The sequence below is a fragment of the Cornus florida genome, unplaced genomic scaffold, assembly GCF_030987335.1.
Source record: "Cornus florida cultivar Cherokee Brave unplaced genomic scaffold, ASM3098733v1 CherokeeBrave_3.0.0_Hap2_Chr05, whole genome shotgun sequence".
Lineage (NCBI taxonomy): Eukaryota > Viridiplantae > Streptophyta > Magnoliopsida > Cornales > Cornaceae > Cornus > Cornus florida.
Genome location: NW_026775575.1, coordinates 77,097,394 through 77,122,395, shown reverse-complemented (window position 1 = coordinate 77,122,395; position 25,002 = coordinate 77,097,394). Strand labels below are relative to the sequence as shown.

Sequence of the window (25,002 nt, the reverse complement as noted above, 5' to 3'; positions counted from 1 at the left end):
GCTGTAATATTTTTGATACTCATGTATGTAATATATTAAAATTCATGAAATGTATAATATATTGAAACTTTATTTCAGTTCCATATTGAAATAATGTAGGGGACAACTGTTTAAAAACATTTTTAATCCAACATATTTAATTATTTTATTTTTCTACTGATTTTGGTTACACTTTCAGTCTTCCAAACATGTTTTGTTCTCATATTTCTTAGAACAATATACATTACCAAACATGTTCTACCATATTTTTGTTCCATGATTCGGTAGAGCAAACTTGAAACACCAAACATGTTTTTTTCTCATTTCAGAACATCACACTACAAAACACTTGTTCTGTTCTAAGTTAAAGCAGTACACTACATCACATTGCACTTCCCAAACGGACCCTAAGCGTGTTAATTAACTGCAATTACATTTCAGCATGGAAGACGATGTCGTTTGTCGCAAGTCGTTGAAACGTGAAACCCAAAAGCGTTTCGCCTTGCGTACCTTATCTCTGTTTTTTGTTTGCCTCGTACTCACTCGCTCTCTCTCCTCTCTCTCTCTCTAAATGTTGTTAAAGAACATGAACACCCTAATCTCAACGTCTCTCTGCAATCGGCACATCTTGAAGGTACCCATAACCTCTTCATTTCTCAGGAACAGCTCGTTCAATACCCAGTTTCGCAGTAAAAGTATCAAAATTCATGCGGGTTCAAATGAATTAGATACACAGACGGTAGAGGAATTTAAGCAAGAACTAGAACAACCCAATGGAATGAGCAACATAGAACAAGAAGCTGAAGGATTAAACCAGGCTTCAACAACAGTAACACCTACTGGTCCTGCAATCGACAAAGACCTCAAGAAGGTACGTCTCTATGTGTTACACACTCTTTTGATTTGGTTTTGAAATCAGGGTTTCTTTAATTTGTAATGAAAATTTATGCAGTGTGTGGTTTAATTGAATTTGTAATCTTATGAGCCCAAATATAGTTGGAATAAGCGTAGGTTGAGTTGTGGTGTGGTCTTAGGTGTTGAAGTGGCTATTTGTTGTAGTGTGAGAAGAAAATTGAACCTACCCATGAAATATTTATTGTTAGAGTTCTAATTGGGATTTTCTTAATTGATGTTTTAGTTTGGAATTGAAAGGTGGGGTGGATGAAATAAAAATGAATTATTGGGAAAAGGAAACTTTTTGGCTCTTTTTGTTTGGTTGAGTATGATGGAAAAACAAATCTCTATCCTACCAAATGGGCATTTGAGAGAATTCAGAGTTTTTTTGGTTAATTGTGAATGTGATATAATATTGTTTGATCAAGCTATAGGAGGGTAACAACCCTCATCCTACCAACACAATATTGTCGACTTTTAGCTCCCCCGGACCAGACACCCTATCGATTTCCGATTGATTCAAGGTCATCACAGCTTTAAAATGCGTTGTGTCATAGAATGGTGTTGTTCCTACATATAGCACTTCAACTTAAACTTCACCTTCCCAGGCGCCGTGGGATTATGACACTCGTCTTTTTGTGCTGATCGGACAGAATGGTAACCATATTATGCGTTCTTATACCCCATTAGGGTTGGTATGGCATTCTTGAAATCCTAAAAATTATGTAGCATACCAGTGTGGTACCTTGCTCAGTGTCTCGCACCTGCCCACAAAGTTTGTCACAGGGAGAAAGAAACTCATGTTAGTATGTCATTGCATTGATTCCTCCTAAATTCTACTAATTTTAAAACATACCTGGTAAATAACAAAATTTGATGATGTTAGATGCTGTGTGGTGTGTCTGATGTATAAAACAAACCCCTAGGATCCAGTTTCATTTTTATGAGGACGTTGAGATGACGTCAATCTTGATAACAGAATCAAAGTTCCATATGTAAAAGAAGGCAAAAATGTTGGTGTTGTATGATCGATTTGTACCGAAAATTGCCATTTTTTTTAATGGAGTAAATTGCATAATAGGATCCAGGGTTGGATTGGATTCATCATTGCTCTCTTGGTAGTCTTACTAGCAGCCTTTTGGCTGTTAATGTAAAACAGTTCTCAAGATAGTTTTATACAATTAAATTAAAGACCAGTTTTGATAATTGTAAGGAGGATTAGTTGATGCAAGATGGGCTTCAGAAGTGTGAGTGACAGCTAAATAATGACGGAACTAAAATAAATGAGAACATAATTAATATAAAAATTTGAACCACTTATACGAATCTAGGTAAAATTAGTGAGACTTTGGAGTTTCTGTTTTTGCCATGACAAAAGGCCTGTTAATTATAATGGTCTCCTATGTCATTAAACATATTATGGAAAGTTAAGACTAGTTTATAGCACAATGCATGTAATTTTTTAAATTATAGTAAACGATTGAAATGTCCAATCCTTTGTATTTCATCAAACATTATGTATTAAATTTGCTTTTACAGTCTTCCAATTTTCAGCATAACCAAATCAAAGAAATCCCTTCCAATGTGATGTTATTTGCGACAAGTTAGTACTTGAAATGAATTGCATCTGGACTGCGTTTAATTTATGTGCAAAGTTCAACTTGTTTAACTTGTCCTTTAACAGTAATTTTGTTTTATAACTGCCCAGTACCCACAAGAGGAAAATTCTCATCATAACAAATTTCAACCTATAATCTATTAAGTTTTATTTTCACAACAGGTTGTTCAGAAAACTGCTGCAACCTTTGCACCAAGAGCTTCTACTGCTACCAAAAACCCTGCTGTACCTGGAACCGCTTTATATTCAGTTTTTGAGGTTCAAGGATATGCCTCAATGTTGTTGGGAGGGGCTCTCGCTTTCAATCTTATATTTCCATCAAATGAACCAGACATATGGAGATTAATGGGGATGTGGTCCATCTGGATGTTCAGTAAGTTATGCTCCACCAAATTGAATCCCAGATTTGCTTATGAAATAGACATTTGTGGTTCCTTTTCCGGTACTTTGTATTTTTTTTTTCTCATTTCTTCACAATTATCGAATAGTTTATGTTGAAGGATTTATATATTTAAGTTAGACCCTCTCTAACAGCTTAAGCTTTTGGAGTAGATGGTTGTTAACATGGAATCAGAGCCAAATGTCTCGAGTTTAAACCTCACCGTCACCCTAATTAAAAATTTGAAAAACACGTGTTGGACCGAAAGAAGGCCACCCGTGCGTGTTGAAGGATTTATATATTTAAGTTACACCCTCTCTAAAAGCTTAAGCTTTTGGAGTAGATAGTTGTTAACAGTTTATTGGAATATTCTCAAGTACTCAAATATGCTCCATCGAATCTTAACTTATTATTTCTTTGTAATCTCGGCTCATGTACAAAACTTAATACAACATCAAATTTGGAGAAATGACTTTTGGACACCGCCCAAATTGATTTAATCTTTTCATTTGTTGATTGCATATGAAATGAGTATGTTTCTCATAACACTTGGAAGGAGTCTTTGTTTTTCTCCTTGAATCATATATTAGCTATAACTTTCTATGTAAGAAATGACTTTATATGTTATTGATATCAGTACCTGTTCTGTATGGAAATTTGTGGAACATTTCACATGGTTTACAAGTCCTGTATATTGACTAACAGGATTATATCTAGTTAGTGTAGAGTGTGGATTGAAAAAGAATCTCAAATTTGTTTTGTTTGAATGAGATATTCTAATTACCCACTCTGCAGCTATTCCTTCCCTTAGGGCCCGAGACTGCTCAAAGAACGAGAAAGAAGCCCTGAACTATCTCTTTCTCCTTGTACCACTCCTAAATGTGACAATTCCATTCTTTTGGAAATCATTTGCAGTCGTTTGGTCTGCAGATACTGTAGCATTCTTCGCGATGTATGCATGGAAGGTACTTTACTTCATCAGTAGTGTCCGATTTTCATGCTCCATTCCATACTGTGATCTGTATCTTAACTTTTCTTTTTCCTTTTTCTGGTTCACAGCTTGGGTGGTTACAAAAAAAGGACTAAGAGTTCAATGGAATCACCTTCATTCGATTGGATCAGTCGGCTCATTCGTTCCTAACTGATTCTCAAATTCATGCTTCATGTTGCGTGCCATATCTGATTAATTTTAACCCCTCACAAAATGAAGCAACTTGCTGCCAGAATGAGGAACTTAATAGATGGGCAGGGTATTTTGCCCCTTGCCTTTCTTAGGCATATACATACACTTTTTTTCTTGTTGATGTATATTAATATTTATTATCCAAAATTTTTGTGGGTTGGCCAGTCAAATATATTGTAGCTATGCGTATGCTTGGGATACATTGTGCTGTTATGTTGATGTGGATAAGCACTTTATATATAGTTCATACAGACAATGCAGTATGATGATGAATCTCAAAGCTTGAATTTTTCTCCAACTTTTGTATTCAACAGGTAAGCTTGTCTATCTGTGTGCCCAGTGCAAACTGCAAAGTCTGGTTATGCTTTGTACTCGCAGTGAGGAACCTTATTTTATGTGAAAATTTGATATCTAATTCAAGCTTTGTTTTTGTATTTATTTTGTCAATTTATTAATTTTGATTATTAAATAATGAGTCTACTTTGTAAAAGGATAAGAAGATTATTCAAAAGTTTTTCTTTTACTAACAAAAAATAATCATATCTTTAGTGAGTAAAATTACTTAATAAATATTCATTAAGGCTCTGTATGTTTGAGCGTAAAATATTTTCTGTGTTTTCTAATATTTGGTTATCGTAAAATATTTACGAAAGAAATTTTTTTTTTTAAACTTAATTAAAATAACTTATTCATTAATTTTTTACAAGTTATGTTACATGCCCTGTCCGATAGACTCGACCTTAACCTCAATTTAGACCTTTACAAAAAATTTTAATAAAAAAAAATTATCTAAAAAAAAATATTTTACATTGAAACAACCAAAGTCTAAATTGAAAAAATATAATTACATTCTGTTACGTTTCATATTAAACTAAGAAATATGAACTCTTGTTGCACTAGTCATCCTTCTTAGCCTTTTATGTTTGAATCTTATTCTTCTTCTAGCCATTTAGAAACAAATGTGAACACAAACCTAAAACACATGTATGAAAGCAAGACTAATGAGTTTATTGAAAATTAATGTGAGTTGAAAAAAAGGAAAAAGATAAATGTACTCATTTTTGTTTTTTTTTTTCTTAAACTAAATGACATAAATACCCCTTATTTGAATTAAATTGAGAACAATAATATTATTTTATTTGAATTAAAATGAGAACAATAATATTATTTTATATTCAAAGTGGGGTGCATATACCCAAAAAAAAAAAAAAAAAACAAAAAAGGGTGAAAAACATAATAAAGAGAACCCTGCTCCTCATTGTGCAAGACCCGTAATAATTAGTCAGCAAAATAATCCGGACCCGTTTCGAGAACCGAAGTCCAGACGAATCGGATGCTCCCAAAAGCATTTTTCTAAATTCTAACCACCGTACGACAGAAGAGACTAGAGAGAGAGAGAGAGAGAGTTGCAGTAGCACAGCGACGGAGCGAGCGAGAAAGATGGGCGACCTCTGGGTCATCTTCTTTTTAACGCTTCTATTATCTGCGACGGCCAATGCTTCTCACTGTTCGATTACTGGTTAGTTCTTACCATCGTTTCTATTATGTGCTTCGCGCTTCATCTCTGCACAAACACACACTAATACACACACATATATTATATGTGTGTAACGTTGATTCGTTGCTTATTAGTGGTTTATAGTTAATGGGTTTTGAGTAATTTTCATGATCCTTGGATTTTTTTAGGTTCCTTATCTCCCAATTTTGCAGAAGTTACCGATTAACTCATTTAAGTACTGAAACTCAATCAATACAGGCACTTTAAAATGGTCCATTTGGGGAATTCAATTTATTATTACTGGCATTATTCCCACTCAAGCATACTCTATCATATCTTAAAGCCTAAAAATTCATACGATACAAGACATTGATAATCAAGGACTGGACTGGTTGGGTTGATAAAGTTTGGAAATGTTGGGGAACCCTTTTGAATACTCCAGCTCTGGCTGCGATCTTAGTCATTGAATCTTAATATTGCTTATGCTCCTACCACTGTCCTCCCATTTACTTGAGGAGAACCTGGAGCAAAATCAATTGATGAATATTTCTAGTCGTACTGTACTCCACTTTACTATTGCTATTTAGACCTATTTCTCAAGCCGAGGAGTGTAGCGGAAGGGTTGTTTATCCATTTAATGAAGTGGATGGGGCAGGGGCATAGTGTTGATCTCATCCACTCCATCAAAGGGATAAAAACCACTTCGGCTACACAATCCATGTTAAAATTGGCCCATTATCAAAGAAAAAAAAATAAAAAAACCCTAAACATATATATATATATATATATATTTGATTAGAAAAACCCTATACATATTAGCCATTACTTTCATTATTCTACCCATTATATATAGGAACTAGTTAGGCCTTGGGAGTACTCCTAAATCCTAAGTAATGGAACCTTCAAAAATCGTGAATACCAGAACTTAAATGTATTGAATTGCTATTGAGAATTTGCTCAATATGTTAAAATTTAATTTTCTGGCTAGACTACTAGTAGCAAAGAAATAAAGGACAAGTATGGTATTGACGTTATGACTAATGCCTAACTAGAGTTACAGATACTTAAATGGCAGAGATAATGACGAATATGCTTGTTTGGTCTGTCAGTAGTGTCTCTCCCCTGATCATCAGTTCTCAAGTGTAGTCTTTGCTATTATTTATCATTTCTTTTAAAAAAAAAAAATTCCCTAATTGATACTCGCCAAACCCTAGACTTGATGCTTCATAAGGCACTAGGGTCGAGTGACTTACCCACTTGAGCCAACCCCTTGGTGTTCACTTCTTTAAACTTTTTCATGGTCAAGAACATGAACTTTATTGCAATGCAGGATTACCACTGGTCAGGAATATCGGGGAGCTTCCGCAAGACAACTATGGAAGGCCTGGTTTGTCTCACATTACAGTCGCAGGTTCATTGTTGCACGGGATGAATGAGGTGCAAAACACACTATGTCCCTAAACTTCCTTGAGGGGTTTATGTTGGAAACAGATTTCACATTTGAGATTAATTTGTAAAAACTTTATGATTCTTCACAAAATTGCTACGTGGGCCCATCAAAATCTGTATAATAGTGACACTTGAGTGAAGATTGTGCTTGAAGAGGTTATAGAAGAGTGTTAATATGTGATAACAATCTTTTTGCTGCAATCTTTCCATAATACCTACCATACGAGTCAACTACCAGTTACAAATAGAGAATGACATAAATAAGAGGAACAGTTTTTTAAAGAACTGGAGACTGAATTTTTTCGTTTCATCTCCTTACAGTTTTTTCAATTTCTTGTGACAGGTTGAGGTATGGCTTCAAACATTTGCTCCAGGATCGCGCACACCCATACATAGGCATTCTTGTGAAGAAGTTTTTATTGTCCTAAAAGGGAGTGGTACTCTTTATATTGCCTCAGATTCGCATTCAAAACACCCTGGGAAGATACAAGAACTTCCTATCTTTCCAAATAGCACATTTCATATTCCTGTTAATGATGTTCACCAGGTAAATCATTCTCTGGTTGGCGGTTTAGATGCAAAATGGAGATTAGATATATTTGTATGTGGACAATCTGTCTTTTAAGAAATGTTCATTTTGGAGAAATTGACATTGTGGATTTTAATTAAGGTTATATAATTCGGGAAGCTTGTTATCATTATTATTATTTTTTTTTTGGGGGTATTGCTTGTAGTAACTAAATAACAATCCCTTGTTCCAACAGTTTGTGGCTCACTGGTGTATGGAGACTTGACCTCTGGTTAGAGATATGGGCTTCTGACGATTACTTTATGCAAAACTACCAATCTGAATTTCCCGCACCTTCTATTAACAGGCATCGATACTGTTTAATGGGCTTTATATCAAAGTAGAACTTGGTGGGCAGAATGTTTGTGTTGGTATTATGTTTGCAGTCAAAATTACTATACTGTTTGAAGTCTAGGTGGAGTGATTCTGGAGTTCTGTTTGGATGTTTTCGATGTGGTTATAATGTTTCATATATTAAGGGCCCATTGGAGCACTTTGTGTAAAACATGTTCTCTGGTTTAGAATCTATAAATGCAGAAGAGAGAATACATTTAGTACAAAGTTTCTGACAAACAAGATGATAAGAGAAATAAGTAATGGATCACAATACGGAAAAAGATTTTAGTAACATGAAATCAAGAGAAATGCACCCTTACCAAATACGTGTCAAAACAACAAAGGAAAAGGTATCTGCACATACTGAGAAAAAGACTAAAGCTCCTTGTATCTTTGTTGGTCTCCGCCACTTGCCTTGATGCCTACAGGTCAGTTGTATAATAAATAATGATAAAATAGTAGGGCAAAATAGCTTTGCATAGAATTGTAGTGTGTTTATATGTGCGTGCCCGTGCTATTCAACATTCGGAATTTAAATTGTGAGTGTGTCTGTATTGTGCAAGCTCATGCGCCTGCGAGAGAGAACATTTGAAGTGATCATTCTACACCACCTAATAGGTTTTAGAGTTATTGCCACACAAATTAGTGACCTGCTGTTTTTCATCCTGAGATTGCTACCCGAATTAACATGTTTACATCAACCAGGTGTCATTTCCTTTGGTGGGGCACTTATTGGATGTTCCCTAAGTGTTTGATTGCAATAATGATTTTTAATCACCTGTATTAATTATTAATAGTTGATTTATCCTGATAAATGTATTACTGATTGATTTGCTATTACTATTCTTGTCACAGGTCTGGAATACAAATGAACAAGAGGATTTACAGGTGCTGGTTGTTATATCTCGTCCACCAGTCAAAGTGTAAGTAATTATCTCTTTCTATTATTTTGCATATAAAAGATTCTCAATGAATTTATTACTTAAGATGCATTGTGTATAATATCTATAAGATACTTATATGTTAAGGCATGAAAAACTTTTATTGAGATTGAGTAGATTTTGACTCATCTGATAGCATATGCTGAGTGTGAAACATTGGAGTTCCCAAATATCATAACGTCTATGCCTGCTTATATGATGCTCAAACTTAATCGGCATGGACTGTTGGACATTAAGTCATTATAATTCCTGAGAACTATTAGATAGAAATCTTCATATATCATTACCTTTTAGCAAGAGCTCTTTAGGTCTCTAAAAGATGCAATATCCAGTGGCCTGGAACTACATGCTTTGATTCTTCTTTTTATCCTTGCTTCTTGTGGTTCCACCCTGCGAGAGTTTTCTTGAAAGGACCTATATGTATTTCTATTGACAGAGGAGAGAAGCATCTCGAGTGAGTCTAGTCTGGGTCGTCTTGCCCTTTTACCTTTACTTTTGTTATCCAAATAGCTCCATCCACTCACAGATTCAGTAAATGAAGTTACAGATGGAAGTTGGTCCATGATGTAAAGCTGAACTTCCTTTCCTCCATCTCTTTCTCTTCTTGGGAGAGTATTATTTATGTCAAAAGGGTAGTTACAAATGCTTGCTTTTTCAGACATTCCCAGGTGTAGAGACAACAATGAACAATGATCGAGTTACTTGAGCTTTTCTGCAGAAAATACATACTAAGCAAGAATCTCTTCTTTTTCCCTTATTTTTTATTTTTCCTTTTTCACACAGTGTTTGTGATCATTGTTGCATCATAGTTCACATGAAAAACCATCATTCGTTGGTTACTTAACGAACATTTGCAATCTGGCATCTGCATTTTCAGGTTCGTATACGAGGATTGGTTCATGCCTCATATTGCTGCCAAATTGAAGTACCCCTATTATTGGGATGAGCAGTGTTTTCAGACACCACCAAAAGATGAGCTTTAACTTTTTGAACAGACCTGCTGGTATGCTGATATACCCCAAATTTACCAAAAAAAAAATTTAGTACAGAATACTTTTTGTTGGGTGTTGAGATGATAAGGGTTCAAATTTGAGAATCTGAAATTGGGAGGCTTGTATGTCTTTCTGTGTTACATGTATACTGATTTGATACACGTTGATGGTATATAATCAAGTTTACCTTTCTTATGCTCGTCACGTGTTTTGCAGTTATTTATCATTACTCCTTTCAAACTTCTTTTGTTCTTTTCCTTTTGGGAAAATTTATGGGTATACCCTACCCATGAACCATTCATTGTTATCCCTGAACTTAAAAGGTCGACAAAATCTCTCTCTCTCTCTCTCTCTCTCTCTCTCTCTACAACACTGTCAAATGGGATCCCTCATTGACAAACAATCATCTCCACGGCCTTGAGACTTGGCCATCATCTTTGCCTTTTCTTACTCACAATAGCCCATAATCATATCACCATTGCAACAGGATCATACTCAAACCCCCAATTTATGACTCACTTTTGGCAGATGGGACTGGAGGTGTATTGGATTTTTCATGGAAAATTTATGGATTCTCTCTATCTGGTTGTTGAGTAAATTGAGACTTACAGGCCTGGTTGATTAAGAATTTTCTTCTCCTTATGTTTCTCTCCAGGCAAGCGGAGCCTAATCTAGATTATATCGCATTGCGACTGAATTTTTCATAACTTCCCTTAGCTAAGAATCTGATATTGATTACTAACCACGGATTGAAGCGCACACACCAACACACATGGAGAAATGGTCAAAATATATTTGTTACATATAGAGAAGAACTATCATCATTTTGATGTGTGTGTGTGTGTGTGTGAGAGAGAGAGAGAGAGAGAGAGAGAGAGAGAGCACTGCCAGTACTTGGATTGGTATTCATAGTTTCAAATGGCGGAGAACTTTGAGGGTGGATGCTTTGTTAGAGCTTTAATGGTGATGAGTCAAATGCCAGCAATCAGAGAGAATTTTAGAAAGAGGGAGGGGAGTTCAATTGGGGATGTCATGTCATCCAAAAATGGATGGATGCAATTGATAGTTCGATTCTTGTGCCATAAAAAAATTTAAAATAAAAACAATAAAAAAACATCCAAAACTTGTAACATTTTACTACCAAATCAAATTATTGATTCAAGCTACCAAATTCAAAAAAATTGTGCTTCAAGATGAGAATGTCATGCAACTCGAATCTTGACAGTTTTACCAAAGACAAGACCAGAAATTCAAGTGGAAGCTCATACATCATCTCCGTACTTCACATCTGAAATGAAAATCTATTTTATTTTTTTCAATCTCCTAAAAGGTACCTGAAACATAGATTCAGTAGAAACCTATAGTATTAGAACTTGAATGTTATGCTTTACATTATTACAGAGTAATATAGATCTTATACACTGAGGAAATTAGGACTGACCCACCAATTGATGCCATAGTTGCTGCACACAGTACCACCATTGCGAAGGCTCAATGTTGTAACCCTTTCTCAAACTCCTTTTTTTTAATGTCTATGAATTCAGTGGACTTTTCATTTATGTTGGGTTCCACACCCATCAGAAGGGGCCTTCTAGGTATATGCGGCGACATTTTTCTGTCTTCAGGCCTTGTCATTTTCAGGTAAATTTGCTGATTCAACTTTTCCGTTGGAATGTTTTTACCCTTCTCTTTCTCCCTTACACTATCTTTGATGCTTGTAACCTTTTCTGGACCTGTCACACGGCTCTCAATGGCAATGCTCGAACGCTCTAATTCTCGGAGGCCTTCACCTTGAACTCGTGAACCAGTTTCCTCCTGGACTTGGGATAGAGGTATCTCCCTTCTGTGGTAAATCTTGACAACGTTTTGTGCAGCTAGATCATTTTCTTTTTCCTTCTTCCCTTGCTCGATATTGTTCTGCAGTTGAGTCTGATCACCAGTCACAATTGGGCTATCATCATTGTGCAGCAACCCATTGGTGTGCCTGAACTCAACCATGACCTCAGAACTTGTATTCTCCTCTGGCTTTCCCTTGGCCGGGTGAAGCACCCCTTCCCTTCCCGACCCTTCTTCAACAAGCACTTCGATGGATTCATGAGACGCTGGATGGCTGGTGGTAATGCGCTTTACGCCTGGAGCAATGAGGCTATTCGTGAAGAAGTTGAAGAGCTTCTGGCAGATGCCAATATTCTCCCTTTTCTCCATTGTTTGTGTGAAAATCAGAGATAGCTAGAGAGAAAACTGCTGATTTTTTTTTTTTTGATGAATACAAATTGTGATTTGTGAAGAGTCTATTTGAACACATGGATGGTATGCATGTATGATTCTATACTTACAAGATGGGGTAACATGGAAAGTAGTAAGAATGTGACTTCGATGGAAGCATTCCTCTCTTTTACCCCCCCCCCCCCCAAAGGGAGTTCTTATGCTGTTCAAACCTGCTTTAGTCAAAAGCAAAAGTAGCTTGATACCATGCATTGCAATTACAACTGGAATTCTACCTTTGCTTCAAACTTCATATATTCCTGAATAGTTCTGATTCTACCGAACATACAAAAAAAAAAAAAACAAAGGCTAGTATTAGTTAGGCTTTCTGGTCTATGCAATCAGAGTATATTTGATAGATGTGTCGAACCTAGATCCCTTCCTATGTCACTTCATCCGTGTTTTACATTACTTATGAAACAACTACATTACACAATAACTTCTTCATGTATCTCTTGCATTACAACGTAGTGTATTGCATTATACCAAGGCATGGGATCCCCTTCCAAGAGGGGATACGGATTCGTGCCTCTAATGAATAGACATGCCCTAAGTCACAAAAAGTAGGAGCACAAAAAAGACAAAATTTAAATTATACAGATTAGAAAGAGAGCGAAAGTATGCGCGGAGTATGAGAGAAAGAATTGTGTTTCTTAAGACATGTCTCCCGTGACCAAAGATGTGAGAAAGAAGTTATTGCTTGGTCCGAGGAATGGTCACGGAATAGTTTTTTTTTTATTTTAATCAATGGAATGATCCCAACTTTCACGTGATGTCCACCTTTTCACGTAAAGAATTGCAAGATCATCACCTCATTTCACAAGAATTAACTGTCGCTGCGGTTTGCAAGTATATCTGTTTCAAAGTTCCACAATTATGTGGAACAAAATAATTGTGGAACAAAAACAATTTCAAATATTAAGCATTTTTTATATTGAATTTAAAATTTCTATATTAAGTATTTTCAGTGAAAAGCAATTATTTGCTGATGGCATGTTGTTATAGGATATTTCTAAGATGGTGCAAAACACCAACTTAAATTTTTGGGGGCAATGGATAATTGTAATGTAAATGCGGGTGCTTCAAGATATGTCCCAAAAATTTAAGTAGGTGTTTGGCATTAAAAAATTTAAGTTATTAGATGGTGCTAACACACAACTCGTATATACGTAATTACTTTATCATCTTGATCTAATTTGGAATAAATTATCCTTTTAACATTTTTCCCCATCCAAACTTGCACCACTCTGCCTACTTGGGTGGGCATAGAGATGACAACGGGGGGCGGGTTTGGGCGGGTGTACCCTCCCTCGCCCCCACAATCGTTTAAAAATCTTGCCCCCGTCCCCGCCCAAAACCACAAAACGGGAGTACTTTCCACCCCATCCCTGTAACCGTTTAATATTTTTACCTTCGCGGGTACCCGCCCCGCTCCGTTTAAGATCATAATTTATTTATTGTTGAAATAAATTTGCTCTTTTTTTTTTCCCCTCATCTTCAATTATTCACCATTGCAAATTTCTTTTTAATCAAATTCATTTTTTACTTTAATATTATTATATAGGGTACTAAATATATAGTGGGAAATATATATACTAATGAAATATGAGTATTTAAGTAATTTGCCTATCTAAATGGGGCGGGGAAGTGCGGGGCGACCTCCCCCCGCCCTCGCACCAAACCCGTGCGAGTTTTTATTACATCAAGCCATCTTCGCTCAAATAAGTAAAACGGTCCTCCAAAACCATCAAAAACGGTGCGGGGTGGAGCGGGTAACCGCAGGAGCGGGTCAAATTGCCATCCCTAGGTGTGCAACAGTATACCTCTGGGTCGGGCCCTTGGCAATATCAGATCAAAGATTAGATTTGGCTTTGATATCAATTATAACAGGCCAAGTATTTCGCAACCCAATTCAAAAATTAAACTATTAGATTGCGTTAATACTTAATTCATATATTTCTCATTCATATTTGATATGGACAAGTCTTTCTTGTAACAATTGGGCAATTCTCCCCCATTGGAATGGGTCTTACGAGCCCAATTAGGTTAGTGGGCCGCATGTTAACGGTCCTAGAAAACTCCTTATGTGATCATATCGCTAAACTGAGCCTTGGTCCAATGAGAAGTGCACACTACGCATCGTGCGCATCCAAAACCTTCTCCGTTCGTCGTTTCTGATAATAATATCGATCTCTTCGATTGACCCACCAGTCACCACCCAATCGATATCACAGAGACCCTAATTCTCTGTTTTCATTCATGGATTTCTTCAAATCCATCATATTAGACGATCCTGAGCCTCCAGTGCTCGAAATGCCTCAAAGTTCGGAGCACGAAAATCCATCTCGAGACGACAAAGGAGGAGAAGTCGATGACGACTCAGATCAGAGCTTCCCATCCCGTGATCCCAATTCAAACCCTAATCCAAATCCACCATCCGATGGCGGCGGCGGCGGCCGGTGGAGCTTTGCAGGTCTGGTCAAGACCTTATCTACCAAATCCGAGTCAGTACTCGAGACCTACCGTCGCGATCTCAAGGAATTCGGGTCTGGGCTGAAGAATGAAACCGCCGTTTTTCGTGAAGTCGCTAGTCGCGCCGTGAAGGAACTCCCCTCGTCAATCGAGGTTGGCGCGTCGGCAGCTAAGGGATCTGTCGGTCACGCGATCGACGAAGTGTGGAAATCGACGGCCGAGATCATCTCACAAGGTAAGGACACCCTCCTCGCACCCTCCGATGCCGATTCCGATACCTCTGAGTCGTATAATAATGGTAATCAGAGCTTCAATTCAAGACGGTATAGTCGGTTCGATGCGCAATTGCGCACAATTCAGAATGATGTGAATACGTACTGTGAAGAGCCTGAGGATTTGGATGATTACAGTAAGTGGAAATTAGGGTTTGTGTTGGAAGAGAAGAGTGAGGAAGTTGAGAACTTGATTGAAGAAAATGGGGCTATGGGGGCTATATATAAAAGGGTTGTGCCGAATTCAGTTGATCATGAGACTTTCTGGTGTCGGTACTTTTATAGGGTTTACAAGCTCAAGCAACAAGAGGATGTGAGAGCTAATCTTGTTAAGAGAGCAATTGCTGCTGAGTCTGATGAAGAATTGAGTTGGGACGTTGATGACGAAGGCGAGGAGCCGAATGCGGCATTGGAAGGTAGCACATTGAAAAATAAGGAATTGGGTGATAAAGATTTGTCCCAGATTGTGAAGGAGGAAAGTTCTGTTGATGAATCTGGAGTTGGTAGTTCAAGGGTTGTTGATGAGAATGCAGATAATAAGCCCAATGTGGTTAATGTGGATGAGAACAATGCCGTAGAACCGAGCAGTGATGATAGGTCTACTGAGAAAGTCAAGGCCGAAGAAACATCTGAAGTGAGCAAGGATGAGTCGGCATCAAAAGCCGATGAAAAGGTGGCTTTGGATGGGAAGGGTGATCATGCTGAAAGCTGTAAAGATAGTGATGTTTCTGTTGTATCAAGCCAGCCATCGTTGCCCGAGGAGGACGACGACGACGAAGAAGACATTGGCTGGGATGAGATTGAGGATCTTGGGAGCATTGATGAAAAGAAAGAGAATCTTGGTGGGAGCCCAAATAAAGATGTCCTGAGGAAGCGGTTGAGTGCCGCGGAAGAAGAAGATGAGGATTTGAGTTGGGATATTGAAGATGATGATGAGCCTGCAGTGAAAGCTTAACGTGAAGTGAATGTTAATAATACATGTGCTTCACATATATTGCAATTTGTTCTATATTTTTCTTCTGTTATATTTGTTCATTGTTAGCGTTTAGTTGGATAGGCCTGGGGATAACTTTCCTCTATAATTGGTTTGTGAAGAAAATATATCATGTCACTGTATCTTAGTATTGAAAGTTGAAGCAATTGTGTGCATAATAAAATTTGTTTTGTCATTTCTTCTGATTGCAACTATTTATTGTGTTGGTCACTGGGTATATTGGTTTGTATATGTTTAGCCCTGATTTTTGGTGATTGCAGTTTTATTGATATGATGTTTTGGATTCTTAAGTTCAGCTTGCTAGTTAGGAAAAGGATGGAAGCAACATTGAAAGTTGAAACAACAATGGCCATTATTAAGATTAGTATATCAGTTATAGTTGTTGTATGTACATATTTTATTGTGTGCGTTACACAGCATCTCTGGAGTTTCCTCTGCATTCCAATTTCTTTTGTGTTTCTTCTTCCTTTTTTCAAGTTCCTGATATTGCCAAGAATGCACACTGGTATTTGAGAGAGAGAGAGAGAGAGTATTGGCAAAAAATTGTGATACTAAGACTCGTGCAAGTCACTGAGGATTATGCCGAGTCTATTTTTTATTTCTTATAATATATATATAGTTATTTGTTTGAGGAGCATCACGACAATGATTCATGAGAAAAAGAGTTGTTCTGTAAGTTTTATGTCTCAGATTATCCACAGCACAGCATTAAGAATATCCAGAGTATCATGATCTAGAAAAAGAATATCCAAAGTGTCTTGTCTTCATGTATATTATAATATAAGGACACTCAGATGAAAGTGAGAAACATATGAGAACCACAATTCCATCCGGTTAGTGAAGTACGTTTCAATAATATTGTGATTTTAAGCTCCACATTATTATAACATGCTTGGCTAACGGAATGAAAGCGAATTACGGTTATACTGGAGAGGATTTGGATCATTCTCTACCTTTTGAATAGCAGATTTATGGCAAGTGAATGTGGGAATCAAAGAAAAGAACTAGTGTATTTATCTAGTGATAACTCCCAAGCTGTTATGGAAATGTCAAAGTTCAAACCACATTGCCACAAAAGAAAAAGATATATAGAAGGCATGCTACCAATAAAAGGATTGTAAACTCAATGATAGCTTGCATTATTTTATAATTGAAGGCCCTCAGTAAAATTATCATATGAAAAACACCAGCCATTTCACACCCATTCCTCAATAAAGGCTGGAGGAAAGATGTTGAAAAAAAAGACAAAGTTGACAGCAGAATGACATCAAATTGATTTCAAGAAAATTCCAAAACCAACTGACCCAATTGGACTAGCCGGAGAGGCAGAAAATAAGTAACCTAGATCACCTCTAATATTTTAATTATTTTCCCCTTTTAGTACTGAGTTTTTCCCAACTTGGTTGCTGCTCTATGATACATTTGTTGGATTTCACTTAAATTCGGTAGTAAACTTGTAGGACCTATTCTTCCTTACATGTATTGTGCATATTTCTCCTAAGTCACACAATCCTTTTCAACAGGTGTCGCTCTCACGCTCCGAACACGCTCCCGCTCCGCGCGCGTTCTAGCTCAAATCCTCATTGTTTATCACTTAATTCTGCCGCTTTTACGCTCCCGCTCTCGAATTAGTTGTCGCTCCCGCTCCCGTTTTATGTGACTTAACATTTCCCTTCATTATCCAGGACCATCTGAAGCTTGTATACATTGGTAAATGTACAATCATATAGGAATTTTGCAGGCAGACAGGAAAGCTAGGAGGGCTTTAAAGTGGTCATATTTCTCACCACCTAGTGATCACTTTTCCATATCCGCTGCTCTCTGATGCCTCTATATATGGCCTTTCTATCTCGATAATGTTTTGAACCCTAGAACAATCGAATGATATTATGCTAGTTACAGAAAAGGTGAAAGCAGAAGCCAGACAAGAGGGGGGATCATGATCGACGCATGTTCTGAATTATAAAACAGTTGAAATTTCTCTAGATGAGTGACATGAGAGCTAGTGAATATTAGATAGATGCAACACAAGCAATGCCAACTATATCCTTAGAAAGAAGAAAAGATTAATATAAAAAGCTTAAGTTAATACAAAATTCCACCCTCTGTTAAGGCTATTTCATACTCCTTTTTAACTTAAAGCTCACCTATCTCTAGAGCATTGCCTTGATTGACATTCAAGAGAATGTATAACAGTGAACACTAGAACCTAATTACTGCTAAAACAGTAGGGACCGGGAAGAGGAGAAGAAAAGAGAGAAGAAAAATGCAATTCAGCTAACTCATCTATCAGCACACCTTGCCCTTGTTTGTACAAAAGAGAAGCTCCTTTAGAGCGTGGAGAGAACACGAACGGTACTTCCAATGATTTATATGTGTTCTTGTGCAGTGCAGCCCCAGAATTAGTTGCACGATTCCACACTAAACGCTGATGCCTGGATCAGAAGTGGCCTCTGGTATGCGTGTTTCAACTGGAGAAGGTAGTGCGAGAAACCGTCCTTTTTGGGCACGTGGTGGAAGCTGTTTTGCTGGTTTCTTTGGTCCAACCGCCCAGGGTAAGAAAACCCCTGTGCCACCATGAGGGATCCCTTGGGGGCTCAAAACCATTGGCCTCATTGGGGCTAACATGACCACTGGGGCTCGAAGGACTCCCCATTTAGGGATCACATCCATTGCTTCATAGCAGCCATTGAGAGCTCCATTTGGCATCGTGTATGGACCTGGGACGCCTGGTTGCCATATGGTCATGGTTCCATTTAGGGGAGTCATTGCTGTTGAGTTGTTTAGGTTTGGGTCTTGCCGCACCCTGAAGAATGTGATGCTGACCCTTTTGTTTTGAGATGGGCACATGACATGCCTCGCCGTATCAGCACTGTTTCCCCTCATGACTAAAAGAGACCTGTAAAGTATGAGAAAGCTTCATGTATCAGACTATATGTTATAATTTGTTCTATTAGGAACAGAAAGAGCTGATAGTGTAAGAAGCATTTTATTTCCAGAGACTTTGCCGTCAGCTATCCCATCTCTGTTTGAGTTAGCTATATGGAAATCTTATGCATTGGATGTTCATCTGTTTCAGAACACTGAGCCCATAAATTTAGCAGAACTTGCGTGGCAGAAAGAATCAATGAAGATGGAACTGAAAAAATGGGCCCTACAATGCAGGGTGAACTGTGAAACTTTCAGGCTTACAAATCTTGTTCAGAAGATACATGGTGTTTACCACAATGACATGATCACTGATAGAACAATTCAGCATTCATTGACATAATATCTCTGAATGAGAAACTCCAGTGTTTCTATTCCTACCATAAGCCTTATAGTGGGAGAAGTTTGAACATAATGACCAAGAAAATTTGAAAACAGCAACATGCTGTATGTTTGCCATCTAACTGCATTGCTCTTATGGTAAACGTTATTCTTTGAGTCCTACATGGAGTGGGGTATCTAAATTGTAATGCTATAGGTTTCAAACATTCAAGTACAATTCAGAGAATCTGAGTACATACCCTTCCTTAAGTGAAAGCATGAGCGGCCCTTTATAGTTCCCATCATTATCACTCACGAGAGTACGACCAAAAGCCATCATTGATTCCGAGAGGAGAAGAGTAGAGATAGGTTGGTCCAAATGAGGTGGTTTGAGAAAAGGCTGTGAATATTCCCCCTGCATAAGAAGGAAAATGACTTCAGAAAAACCTCTCTTCTGAACAAAATCAAGGCTCATAAATGAATAGCGTGCCCTCTCTAAACCTTTTCTCTTGTCAAAAATAAAGATTGATGGTGTAAGGAAAGAACAAATTACCTCATCAAAGAAGTTAATGATGCAGCTGTTTGGTCTCCTATTTTGTGAGATTAGATGCCACTGGACCAGGTGGTCAATGACACCTTCGAGAAGAGCTGGAATTGGCTCAATATGATCTGTAAGTATATAAATCCTAATTAGAAATGTCTATGGAAGAACAACAAAGTGGATGTTACACAGTTCTATGAAGAAAAAGAAATATATTCCAACATAAATTCTGTCTTACTTTTACTTGTTGCTTCATCTTTTATCTGTCCAAAAATTGGAGCTCCAAGTTGAATTAGCTCTCTCTTGTTTCCCTTCATCTGCTGGTTGTACAAAATAAAAGTCTCGCCTGTACTCAGTTCAGATGAGTCACTTAGATCCAAGGAACAAAGTTACACAAAAGAGTTGCAGCAATCATTATCCTTTTGCAAGACAAATCGCATTACCAAAAAATGAATGACACAATGAAAAAAAATAAAAAATAAAAAAGGCTAGAAAACACAGATAATTATTATTGTAGATTATAATTGTAACAAGAAATTGAGAAGTGGTAATTAAGAAATACACATGTGCAAGTGCCTCGAATCCCTATGTTTAAACAAAAAGTAGCACCTTAAAAAAGTTTTTATGAGCTTTATAGTAAGAATGAGAAAACAAAAATATTTATGAAAAGTTAATTTGAGTTGACAAAAATTTCAACCAGTTACTTTAAAATTTATAAATAAAAACTGTAATCAGATCAGTATATAAAATTTTCTGCTAAAATCCCCTCAAAGAATGAGGTTTGCACCTCAATCTGCTTGACTGCCTTTTCAGGTTTTGTACTTTAATCCTCATTATTAGATGAATCTTATGGCAGTAGGGACATATGCCTTTTAAGACACTGAATGCAACTATAATTAATCAGAAAGGAAAAATGAATAGCCAAACCTGTTCAACCAAAACTACAGAGGATTTCCTTTACTATCTCAAACCCCGTTCCAAAGGAAACAAGTATAATTATAAAAGCATCACGAAGCACGGGGGATCCACCTGAGAGTTCTCCATGCTGACCAGCAGCCCGGAGTTCATTCACAAAGTCAGCCAACTTGGAGAGCTCAGATTCAGTGAATATGTCCTCATACAACTTTAGACCTCTCACAACATTCACCTGCCAGTCATAATCAACTATCAGCAACATATTAGCAGTCTTTTTCTTTTTAACTCCTCATAACATATTGTACTGGTATCTATCATCTGACTTTATTTATCTTAGAATTTTTTTACTTTAAATTGTAAAAGAAAGAACTCGCCATATGCCCTTTCACTGGCTCCTTGGCTACGAACCCTTTGGTCATTTTGATCTGCGCTCTGCGTGCCTCGCAGTCTTCATGGTTAGAACATATCTCAATGTTTTCTAATATTGGATGCACTTCCTGAGATCCTGCATTCCAAAGAGGAGAAAAGGAATGGAATAAGGAACAGAAGTGAAAAAATAAAAGAGAAGAAGTGGTGATTTCAAAAGCTCTTTGCTATTTCAGGTGAAGGAACTTGGCATCTACAGAACATTCTATAATTTCTATACTATGAAGGTATGTTTGAAAACAACTTAAAAATAATAATAAATAAAATAAAATTACTGTTTATGGTACAAAAATCAGGAAAGTACATGCCAATCACTTCATCCTATCTACCATTTCCATAAATCCGAACTCTGCTTGTGGGTAAGTTTTCACGTCATGGAGTTTAGTTATGCTCAGACATAGTTAAGTGAGTTGAGTTTGAGATTTGGGATGGGCTCATTTTGGGTCAATGCCATAAGTTCTAATCATAGCTAATTCCAATTATAACTGGTCACTTACTATGCTCGGAACATCATAATTTTTGTATTTTTGATCCAAGAAACAAGCATATTTTGATCTGCCATCACAGAAATGAGACATCTTGCACAAAATATTACAAAATTTTCCCAACAAAAGAATCCCCTGTAGCATGGTAATTTCAACCTGATAACTCAAACAGGTCAAGTCATTAACTTTGGTTCCAGTCCTAAAGACAACTTCATTACATTCACGAATTAAAGGAACATTGATAAATGCCAGAGATGATTTAGGACCATTCAGAGCATAATATATACCAGTTTGAAGGCATAAATATCATCTTTTATTTGAATCATTGTAGGACTTTCCTTTTTTTCTTTTTTCATTAAAGGAATCATTGTAGGACTTGATATTGCATTAACTACCAATTATACGGCATTCCTTAAAAACAAATAGGCATAATTATCAAGTATCAACTCTTATTTGGGATAGTGCACAAAAAGCAAGTACATACCCTTAGGAACCAACTTAATACTAATTTTGTTATCATCCCTACTCATAACAAGCCTTTCTACCCACGTTAAATTCGGAGTGTTCCAGAATTGAATGTCTCTATTAGTACCAAACACATTCAATTCCAATGCGATATAATACCTCATTCGAATAACACAACAGGCTCCCATTTGTTTGGACGTAAAATATTTTTTTATTTTTTGGTGTTTAATTGAAGTAAAATATTTACAAAGAAAAAAAATATTAAAATTTAACAAAAATAACTTATCCATCAATTTTTTGTAAGTTATTTTACATGTACCGATGGACTTGACCTCAATCTCAACGTAGACCTTTGCCAAACATGGACAGAGTAAAAATAAAAGAATAGTTTACCTAAAAAATATATATATATTTTTCAAAAAGAATATTTTACGTCGAAACAACGAAGCCTAATGTAAAAGATTTTTACTAATAGCCTAATGTAAAAGATTTTTACTAATAGGAATTCTTGTATCACTGAGATTTGGATGGGTAAGGATCTCTAACACCAGAAAGAAACTTGGCAGCAATGAAAGCTAGATCTTGGCTGGAATTTATTGGAAAAACTTGGCCAGAAAATAGAAGATCTAGTGAAAAGAAAAGAAACCAGTTAAAAAAAGATGTGAAAGAAATTGGAACTCGAGGTTAAGTACTCATTTGAACAGACTTAAATCATCTATTGGCAGGATATTCCCTGTACAAATTTAACGAAAATGTCATATCACACACTTATCAAAATGATGTTATTTTACTTAAATCCTCTCTTGGCGGGGAATTTCTGGTGCGAATTTAACAGCCTAGGAAACACCACCTTACGTCATTTTATGCCATAACATTTCATCATTTAAGTTTTCACTTATTATCAAAACTAAACTTAGCATAAAACGGAAAGGTTCATTAATTGATAGAAGAAGGAAAAAAAAAAAAAAAAAAAACTTTGCAGATTTAAAGCCCTATAGAACCAAGTGAAGTAAAGGACAAAGCATAGTACTAAAAACCACCACTGGCGCACGAGTCCGACGTGCAGGAAGATGCCATAATAGTGTCTGGCTTTTCCAGCTGTCCAAACACCATTTTGCTCCCAGCTTTCCACTTTAATTGGATCGCACACCACGGAGCCATTAACGCAACAACAAATCCCGAGTCCAACACCGGACTCACCCGAATTAGTCAAACGAGTCGCACACCGAGTCCGGAATTTTTTAGTATTACTATTAAAAATGAGAAAATGTCAAAGCTCGACCGCGCGGGCCCAGTTTCCCAAAACAAAACCATCAAGACGAAGGCATGACGTCCGTTAAGATCAGACGGTTAGGACCACACGCCGCCTCACTTCAATTGAATGACCGATCTCACACGCACCTCGAGACACCCAATCTCAGCTCATTAAATTAATATTAAAAATGGTATTCGCTACTCCCGAAACAAACTAACCTGCTATGCAACAAATTTAAGTCAAAAAATCCCTTTTTAGACCTCGATAAACTAAAAACCACCCACAAACCTTGGGAATATATCATTTTAAAAATTACAGTAATATTCTGGTTATTTATTATAAAAATAAAATATAAAATAAGAAAAGAAAAAAATGGAAAAACAGAGTCGTGAATTTCTTCGAACAGGTTTGATAATGCGATCGAATTCAGATTCACTGAAAATGCAGATTTCGAACGAATGTCAATGGTCTTACGTCGTGTTTGAATACTGATTCAGTTGAAAAATCAACGAAAATCTCGATTTTGCTTTTTCTTTTTCTCCAGATCGACTTTGAACGTCAGATAGAGAAGGAAAACTCATATACATATAAAATTATAAACTATATGAACTCAATGAAAATATAAAATTATATATATACGTATATATATAACTATATCAAAAAGAGAGATCTGTTTTAAGTTCAGAGCTGCTCTGCTTTGAATCTGTAGATCTTACTTGCACAACTTTCAACAACAATCACATCGGCATATTCAAACCTTAGTTTCTAACACTTCATAATCAGACAAAAAAAAAATTAATGAAGGAAAAATAAGAATAAAGAGAAGAATAGAAATTTTTTTTGCCAAAATTAAAAATAAAAAAAAAATATCAGAAATCTAAAACCGATGAAAATTATACTTACCTCTATCAGTAATCTCACTATCAGGTGGTGAATCGTCTCTGGCTGAATCTTCATACACCACCTCACCATCACCGCAATTCTCATTGCTTCCCATCGATTCCTCCTCAGAAACTTCTCGAATCTTCTCTTCCGCCTTAGCAAACATCTTAGCTTCTTCTTTGTTTTTCGCATCTTCACCTTCTTCCCTGTCTTGCGTCTTCTTTGCAGCGACTTGTCGGAGCTCGAGCGCTACGTCGGCAATGGAATAGTACTTCTGCATCTGAAGAATCGGGATCCAATTCAACCGCCGCCTGTGTATGGCTGAGAACACCGATTCATACTCGGATCCGCCACCGCCCTCCAGCTGACTCAGGTGGCTGCAGAGCGCGTCGATGATGGCGTTCGCCGCCGCGAACTCGCCTCGGAACCACGCGATAATGGCGTCCTTCGGAAAGGCCTCCGGCATCACCGCCGGTGGCGGTTGAACATTCGTCGGCGCCATCATCGGAACACGATCAGAAGGTGACACAGCACCTGCTGCCGGCGGCATATTCAACTCTCAGGTACGAAAACTCTGCTCTTTACGTGTCGGCCAAAGTTTCGGTGCCTTTATAGAGAGAGAAAGTGTATATAATATGTATATGTAGAGAGAGAAAATGGAAAGGCGGAGATGAAAGCGAGGGTTTGGTTTCTCGAGGGTTTTATATACAAGGAGAGTGTAGCAATTAAGGTGGGGACGTGTCGATTGGTGGAAGGGTTTATGAAATGACGTGGCAAAATGAAATGAAGGTTCGTTGCATCGTTTTGGTTGGAAAGATAGTTAGGGATGATTTAATGGGAAGGTAATTATGAAATTACCAAAATAGCCTTTGTGTACCAAAATGGTTAGGTTAATGTTAATCATATGGTATAATGCACGTGGAAAATTTGTTCGGCGGACCTTA

At 37.1% G+C, this 25,002-nt stretch overlaps 4 protein-coding genes across 4 annotated transcripts; 3 read left to right on the top strand and 1 right to left on the bottom strand.

The window, feature by feature from the left end:
- The first annotated feature begins 497 nt into the window (after positions 1 to 497).
- LOC132306946 (protein RESISTANCE TO PHYTOPHTHORA 1, chloroplastic) lies at positions 498 to 4,351 on the top strand. Its single transcript, XM_059804554.1, has 4 exons — positions 498 to 850; positions 2,654 to 2,864; positions 3,666 to 3,835; positions 3,930 to 4,351. Exons 1-4 carry the CDS (start codon positions 551 to 553, stop codon positions 3,954 to 3,956), a joined length of 708 nt encoding a protein of 235 aa, XP_059660537.1. The 5' UTR covers positions 498 to 550; the 3' UTR covers positions 3,957 to 4,351.
- Positions 4,352 to 5,415: 1,064 nt separating this feature from the next.
- Positions 5,416 to 10,036, top strand: LOC132306947 (auxin-binding protein T85). Its single transcript, XM_059804555.1, has 5 exons — positions 5,416 to 5,572; positions 6,882 to 6,988; positions 7,344 to 7,547; positions 8,760 to 8,827; positions 9,723 to 10,036. The coding sequence occupies exons 1-5, from the start codon at positions 5,494 to 5,496 to the stop codon at positions 9,826 to 9,828; spliced, it is 564 nt and encodes a 187-aa protein (XP_059660538.1). The 5' UTR covers positions 5,416 to 5,493; the 3' UTR covers positions 9,829 to 10,036.
- A 4,195-nt stretch (positions 10,037 to 14,231) lies between these two features.
- LOC132306945 (uncharacterized) lies at positions 14,232 to 16,015 on the top strand. Its single transcript, XM_059804553.1, has one exon. The coding sequence runs from the start codon at positions 14,362 to 14,364 to the stop codon at positions 15,799 to 15,801; it is 1,440 nt and encodes a 479-aa protein (XP_059660536.1). The 5' UTR covers positions 14,232 to 14,361; the 3' UTR covers positions 15,802 to 16,015.
- Positions 16,016 to 17,886: 1,871 nt separating this feature from the next.
- LOC132306944 (RNA demethylase ALKBH10B-like) lies at positions 17,887 to 24,742 on the bottom strand. Its single transcript, XM_059804551.1, has 7 exons — positions 24,080 to 24,742; positions 20,920 to 21,050; positions 20,660 to 20,777; positions 19,869 to 19,976; positions 19,643 to 19,758; positions 19,350 to 19,504; positions 17,887 to 18,739 (listed from the first exon to the last, which is right to left on the bottom strand). The coding sequence occupies exons 1-7, from the start codon at positions 24,606 to 24,608 to the stop codon at positions 18,262 to 18,264; spliced, it is 1,635 nt and encodes a 544-aa protein (XP_059660534.1). The 5' UTR covers positions 24,609 to 24,742; the 3' UTR covers positions 17,887 to 18,261.
- Positions 24,743 to 25,002: the final 260 nt, after the last annotated feature.